This window comes from Astatotilapia calliptera, chromosome 6 (assembly GCF_900246225.1).
Source record: "Astatotilapia calliptera chromosome 6, fAstCal1.2, whole genome shotgun sequence".
NCBI classification, from domain to species: Eukaryota; Metazoa; Chordata; class Actinopteri; order Cichliformes; family Cichlidae; genus Astatotilapia; species Astatotilapia calliptera.
The window spans coordinates 24142489-24150030 of record NC_039307.1 but is presented as its reverse complement, the minus strand read 5'-3'; the positions used below and the strand labels follow the sequence as shown (position 1 = coordinate 24150030).

Sequence of the window (7542 nt, the reverse complement as noted above, 5' to 3'; positions counted from 1 at the left end):
GGGAAAGAGAGCCAGGGACAACAACATCACATTAGAAAGGTATAGTAATCATCCACAACTATTTTCGGTTGCGGATGATAAAGGATTCAGAAAGTTTATTCATGCAGGCCCATATGACAGAGAATGTGCTGCATCTTTTGTTTTCATATTTATATTTAATTGTGTTGTGGTTTGCAGTGTTTTATGTTGTTCCACTTTAAATTTGTTTCAAAGGAAAAAGCTGAAAATTTTAATAGTTAAAATTTGAAATTTAAATAGGTTTTTTTTGTATTATATGCTTTATTTACTACATTTTATGTGGAGTAAATAAATAAAAGTATATTTATGATGGCCCCTAGAGAGGCAGCACATAAAAACTCCGAAGCATGCACAAAACACAACAGAAGTGCCCCAGGATGCTAGGGGCAGTGTTGAGCTTTTGTTACCTAGTGGCTACACAAGCCACGAAGTACCAACGACCGGATTTGGTGTGTGGTAGTAACAGGTAAATGAACTTTTTTTTTTTTAATTATTTGAATATATCATATGTGCTTTGGAGTTTGTACGCGCTTTGTCTCTAGCGGCCACCGTATATATTTATATATAAACATATATAAATAAAACCACTTTTTTTTTTTTTTACATTAGTAATTCCTTTTCTGCATAATTTTATATTGTTAATTAAAACAACCTGAAGATTCGGATCTTTTTAGTGAGTCCAGCCGAAAGAGCCGGAAATCCCATTACTAATTTTTTTTTCAAACTTTATTTGAAATTATAAAGCGAACAGCCAGTCATTCCAGTTCAGTTTGTACAGTAGACATACAGGGCAAATAAGAGTAAATCCCATTTCTAATATAGACAGCGCACTTTTTCTTTTAACGTCACCATAATTTGTTTACCAGCGGTCACGTGACACCACCAAACCCGGAAACGACATCATAGCTCATGCCACCTATGTGTTTTCGGAATGAAAACAAGCTAGTGTGACAGTTAAAATGCTATCAAGACAACGTATTTAGGAATTAATCAAAACCAATGTGCAAGAAAACGCTGCTTTTTGGCCCTGACGATAAGTAGACCATGAAGTACCCCAGCTACATCTGTGTCTTTCTGTTGGGTTTCTGCTGTTGCGGATATTTTTCACGAGTGTCTGCTAGCAATCACGAGCCGGAGACTCCAGACTGGAGGATGACTCTAAAAACCATTCGCAACGGGATCCACAAGATTGACACGTACTTGAATGCAGCACTGGACTTGTTTGGTGGGGATGACGGACTGTGTCATTACAGATGTAGTGATGGTAAGCTAGGTCATTACTCCAGCTTTCAAGCTCTTTCTCCAAGTTAAGAATGGGTTTATGACATCTAGAGTGTGTAATTTAGGAATTTCCCTGTTATTAGTCAGGCTTGTAAATTAATTATTTATGCCACAACTTTCTCTTAGATCAGCTTGAAAAGGGTTTGCGTTAATTTAATAGTTGGCGCGACCATCTTCAGTCCTGTGTAGAAGTCTCAAACAACCCTCATCTCTTCATACTTTCTTATGAAAAGAATGAGAAATGAATGCAGAAATGAATGAATTGAAACATGTGCAAACATACATGGAAATGCAGTATACAACGCAAAAACATAATTTGGTATCACCTGCATTATTCTTGAACACAGCCTGAACTCTCTTAGATAAGTTTTCTTATAATTTCTTTGGGTCGTCTTTGTGAATATTTGTCCAGGCTTCTTGAAAGACATTCAAAGCTCTTTTCTGGATGTTGGCCTTTCCTTCTGTTCTCTCTCAAGATGATCCCACACTGCTTCAATAATTTTGACATCCGGGATCTGAGGAGGTCAATCCATGACTGATTTTTTTACACTTTGTTTTTCTAACCAGGTATGCTTTACTAAATTGGTACTGCATTGCCAATCAGACGCTTTCCAGATTATAATGCATGGTGGGTCAAAATGTGATGGCAATTTACTGCATATTTCCATCAGTTTCGAAAAGACCCAACACCACTGGCTGAAAAACATCCTCAAAGAGCTTCCAGTTTGTTGTACTGATGGTTGTAGACACTCCCTGATGTACCTCTTTCCTGACCACCTCTGTATGTATTGACACCCAAAACATTTAAACTTGGATTTTTCACTCCACGAGACCTGTTCCCACTAATTTTCAGTCCAGGTCTTGTGTACCTTGGCATACCACAGCCTTTTCTTCCTGTTTCCCTTAATTAAGATTGGCTTCTTGACAGGCATTATTCAGCTGAGACAGTTTTAGATGAGGCTTCAGCAAACAATAGATGGTCAGCTGATGCAAGATGTATCTCTCAGGTCCTGTGTTAGTTATGTCCTTTAAAAATAGCTAAAACTTTTAAGATACTGTACATCAGCTGTAGAGAGGCTTTTTCATGCGTGCCACTACTTCTTCTGTCCTGCACTTGTTGAGTTTCCCCAATTTTTTTTTTTTTTTTTAAGGATTCCCTGAACGCCATACTGGTTTTTAGCTAATAGCTCTTTGGGATTCAACTTATGGATATAAAAATACAATCATAGGCTTGTCAAGCTGTGTTATCTTTAGCATTTTAACAGATTCAATTATAGTAATGGGAACAGAAGCCTGTTGTATTTTTGCAACAAAGAGACTAAAAATACATTTTCATTTGGTGCTTCTTTGCTAAGTTAAGCTTCTTTTTTTTTGCTCTTTTTTTGAGTTAAGACCCTTTTTTTTGCGTGAATGGTGAAAATGGCCAGGTCCAAGGCTTGGATTCAAGATGAATGAAAAAGCAGAAAGACCTTTGAAAGACTTTCAGAAAGGCCAGAGAACTATTGCTCGAGACCACTTTAAAAATGACAAGAAAGTCTGGGTTATTGAAATTAAAATATAAAGAAATGAGGGGTGTTTCAAGACATTTGCACAGCACTATCTGTGGCACCGCTAGCCTTTTTTAATTATCTGTAAACATGTAACCTCTGACTGCAAGATAACAGGTAGTTGAAGAGTAAGAAATCTTATCAACTTTGCTCCTGTCTCAAAGGGTACAAGCCGGTGCCTCGTCCCGGGTACAAAAATCCACCGCCCAACGGATGTGGTTCCCCCCTGTTTGGAATTCAGGTAGTTCAAAGCGTGTTACCATGTGCATCCAGCATGCTGAAGGGCATCATTTTGTATATCATTTTATTTGTCTTATTTAAATACATTGAGTATACACACAGAAATAGACACGCAAGTCCATAGTACAAGCTGCAGTTTGTGTAAAATGTAGCTAAACTGCTTAGGTCAGTATTATTGGCAGTGTTGGCTCCAGATACATTTGCTTCAGAAAGTATTCACTTCACTTTTTGCACACGTTACAATTCTGTACATTTATTCTTAAATGGCTAAAATTGGCATTTTGTTACCATAATATGCACTTAATAAATGTCATGTAATAATCCTTGAGATAGAAGAACACGTGTTTCAAATTTAATCTATATGACACAAACACCAGTGTATAAAAGATGCCATAATACACGCTGAAATCCAAGGAAGTCTTTGAAAATATTCACAGTAAAATTCAAAGTTCCTGGACAAAGAGTTGACCAGAAATCCAAAAGTTTCTGACCACAGCGGGTCAGACCAGAAACTAACAGAATATTGCTGGAGTGGTCTGTCGATGATGAACAAGGCTGTAGAAACATGTTTAATCAACTTAATTAATACAGTTAATTGAATTAACTTCAGCAACAGAGCACAGAACTGCAGTACTATAACATTTACAGAAGTGTGCATCTCATTCTGGTAGTGTCCTTCTCTAGTCAAGTCCAAAACGTGTGTATAACCAACAGCTGCTGAGTAACTGATATGTGTTCATCCAGTTTGACGTTGGCATCCCGTCCATGACCAAATGTTGTAACCAACATGACCGCTGCTATGACACCTGTGGCCGGGAGAAACACGACTGTGATAAGGAGTTCCAGGTCTGTCTGGAGAAAATCTGCAGGAATGTGCAGAGGACTCTGGGATTGGCCCAAACTGTCCAAGGTAAGAGAGCAGTGGTTTAGGAAATAATTTTAAGAGGTTGTGCAAAAAGGCAAACAGATTTTGTGGACTAAGTTTGCTTAGGTGCTACGTTTGGAGATCTTTATAGAAATGAATAGAAACTCAAGTAAAAAACAAATATATCATACCATATTATAGAGTAGTTTTGCATGTCATACAATACAAATCTGTTACAACTACAACATACATATTTGCTCTCTAAATCACTTGTTTGTGTTATGATTTGATTGGCTTTATTGAACATGCCGCTCTTACAGCCTTGTAAGATTGTAAGAGTGCTACGTTAGTAAAATTGGGAGGTTACTTTAAAGAACCTGTGAATCACCCACAGCTTGTTACACAGGTGATAAAACACATCTTAAACAGGGGGAAGTGCACTGCTTCAATCTGTTTAGATTAGCCAGTTAGCCAGACTCACTGTCACCCCGTGACACTTTATTTAAACAGAGGCATGGTGTTAGCAACTCAGCTTTTACAATCCTAAGTTCCTTTCAAGCCTTTTTCCTGCTTTTTTCACCATTTTATTCCAGGAAGTAATAAAACATGCTATAATACTGCACAGGAATGATGAATATTCCGAATGACTTGAAGCAGTCATTTTAGTATTAATAAAGTTTTAGCAATATGCATACTATAGCTGTAGCGGAAAGGTCTAAATGGAGAAAAGCCTCTGAGACCCAGCTGTTGTTAATGGTGCAAAAGGCACTGTTCAGTCATTCTTCTATTATTGATAAACTGAAGAAATTAAGAGTTTTGTAAGTGGGGTGATCTAAAAATCATTTTTGCTGTCTTTTTGTCTATATTTAGGACTAGGTGAAAGACCTTAGTCAGCGATTAATTCTATAATTAATCACTTAATCGCAGCCTACGCTGCTGTGTCTGTGAACACAAAAGTTATTCATGGAGTTCTACGAGGTTCTGTATTGAGTCTGATTCTGTTTATATTACCAGTATGCATGCTTCCCTGAGACAGTATTATTAGAAAACAGTTTCAGTGCTGTGCAGACTCCAGCTTTATTTATAAATGAAGCCTGATAAAAAAATTCAATGAGTTAAACTCCAGTGATGTATTAAACACCTGGATGTCCTGTAGTGTTTTTCTTAGAAATTAAGACAAAACTGAGGTCATTATATTTGGCCCTAAGTTCTATCGTGTTATCTCAGACTGCAGGCTTACTTGTTTTTCCTAGAGTTTCTAAAAGTTGAATGAGAGGCAGAGCTCCCAGTTTGAATTTGGAACTCAGACACGTTCTCTAGTTTTAAGATTAGATTGAAAGAGTTTCTTTTTGATAAAGTCTGTGGTAAAGCTTGGTCAGGTGACCCTGAACCACCCTTTCAGGATCCCTTGCTGCTGTTCAGGCTCCTGCAGGATGTAATGTGATACACTGTGAGCACTTCTTCTCTACTCATCTCCTTTTATTTAACCCCACAGGTTTATATGCCACCGCAGCATGTCATTACATTTTTGCCTTCTCTCCTCCTGTTTCTTCCTCTTTTCTTTCCACTCTCCTCTCACCCACAACCAGTCATTCGAGATGGCTGCACCTCACTGTTTCTTTCTGTTAAAAGGGAGTTTTTTTTACTCCCGACCATCATAAAGTGTTTGCTGTACAGTTGTTACCCCACAGTTTAAAGCACTTTGAGGCAGCTGTTACGCTTCGGTGCTATATAAATGAGCTTGAATTGATGTGAGCTGATTTTTCTGTTCATATTATTTCTCGTGTTGCCTGTTTTACAGCATGTGAGTCAGCAGTGACTTTGCTTTTCGATGCAGTTATGCACTTGGGATGTAAGCCTTACCTGGACAGTCAGAGAGCGTCGTGTGTGTGCCAGTATGAAGTAAAGACTGAGCTGTGACGCCACCACAGCCACGAGACTGTCAGCTGACCCTTTCAGAAACTCAACACTAACAGAAGGATGCTAGCAATAAACTTTCTGTCTTTCTTAGATGTTCTCAGGGATAGAGCTACTGGGTTTGCACTAATCTGTGTCTGTTGCCTCCTTTTTTAGATGGAGAGTGGACAATTAATATCTTTCCTATGTCATTGATTATTTATATATATTGTTCAGGGTTTCTGTGGTTTGCCTTTAAACCAGCAGTTTATTTTATATTTCTGTGAAGTCTGCATAACTTCCTCAGAAGTTTACATTAAAAAAAGACTGTGACCATGTTCAGTTTGAACACTTCTGACTGAACTGTTTTAATTCAATGGGAAAAAAAACTGTTTTTACCCCTCAGCTGTAAAAGGATAATGAGTTTTGTTTTGTTGTTAAAATTAATGTACGGTTCAGCTTTCCCTGCCTAAAACATGTCATTTGTTGACAATGAGAAATATATTAAGTATATATAAATGTCGCTTCCAGTACCAAACCATTATTGGTTACTTTATTTAATTATAATAGATGGAGCTGTTTTGGGGTTTTTTTTTTTGTTTGTTTTATTTGTTTCACCCACCCCCAGAGATCAGTTCAGCGATTTCTTTTAAACTCATCACAACCTGAGTAACCTGCTAGAGCTTCGTCTAGATTTCCTGAAATCGCTTAATTTTCAAGATGTCATTAGCGAATAGTGAACTGTAAAAGAAAACAGCACAGCACATTTCCCTTTTCTGTGACAATAACAAGAACTTGTGATTAAGTTGATGTTTATCTCTACCGTATCTGAAGTGCTGACTGGTGCAGATGTGACTTGTAGAAACATCTTTTAAATTTGCAATAAAAATAGTTGTGCTTTAACTGTTACCTTGTTATCCATCGTTTTTAAGTAAATGAGTCTTTAAGTGTCTAAGGTGACATGTTTTAATCATATCTATATATATGTTGGATGAGGCCAGTGAATTTGCACAGGAGCAGATCCATCTACTGTTTGCAAAAGCCTCATCAGAAATGGTGTCAGTGGAAGGAAGGGTGGCTGTCAAGAAGCCATACTTTAATGCAGAAAAGTACCATTATGTTTTGATCTACCATGTAATACTGGAAAGTGTCTTACTGGCATTAGCTATATTTTTCAGCGTGACAAGGATCCCAAAAAGAGTCCCAGAAGTCCCAGTTCAATAAAAGCATACCTGCATAGAAAAACACACAGTGGAAGACTATCAATCATGGATTGGCCTCCCCAGAGCCCGGACCTCAATATTATTGAAGCAGTGTAGGATCATCTTGACATAGATTAGAACAAAAAAGCAACCAAGATTCAAAGAAGAGCTTTAAATGTCCTTCAAGAAGCCTGGAGAACTATTCCTGGAGAAGTTTTTATAGCAAAGATCAACCCAAATGAGCTTTAATTTACACCATACCTAAAAAAAAATGACAAAAAAACTCAGACTTGGAGGTTGTCAAGTCGGTGATTGATGAGAGTGTGTTTCATTATTTTATTTCATATAAGAATGCAGAATGTCAAACCACACTCCAAAATGGACCAAAACCTGCATCAGACATCCTACACAGGTGACCCAGCTGAGGTTGATCAAGCCCTGACTTGTGCCCCAGCAGAAACCACCCACAGGTCAGCCCTTTTAATCAAAACCC

The 7542-nt window shown here is 37.8% G+C and overlaps 1 protein-coding gene across 1 annotated transcript; it reads left to right on the top strand.

Annotated features, from left to right (window-relative positions):
• The first annotated feature begins 756 nt into the window (after positions 1–756).
• pla2g12a (phospholipase A2, group XIIA) lies at positions 757–6756 on the top strand. Its single transcript, XM_026171242.1, has 4 exons — positions 757–1282; positions 3011–3087; positions 3831–3996; positions 5753–6756. Exons 1-4 carry the CDS (start codon positions 1063–1065, stop codon positions 5869–5871), a joined length of 582 nt encoding a protein of 193 aa, XP_026027027.1. The 5' UTR covers positions 757–1062; the 3' UTR covers positions 5872–6756.
• Positions 6757–7542: the final 786 nt, after the last annotated feature.

Excerpts from the sequence above, each read along its gene's own strand:
- pla2g12a (XM_026171242.1), top strand. The coding sequence starts at position 1,063 with ATGAAGTACCCCAGCTACATCTGTGTCTTTCTGTTGGGTTTCTGCTGT. Across the intron at positions 1,283-3,010 it reads TCATTACAGATGTAGTGATG|GGTACAAGCCGGTGCCTCGT; the intron begins GTAAGCTAGGTC and ends CCTGTCTCAAAG. Across the intron at positions 3,997-5,752 it reads ATTGGCCCAAACTGTCCAAG|CATGTGAGTCAGCAGTGACT; the intron begins GTAAGAGAGCAG and ends CCTGTTTTACAG.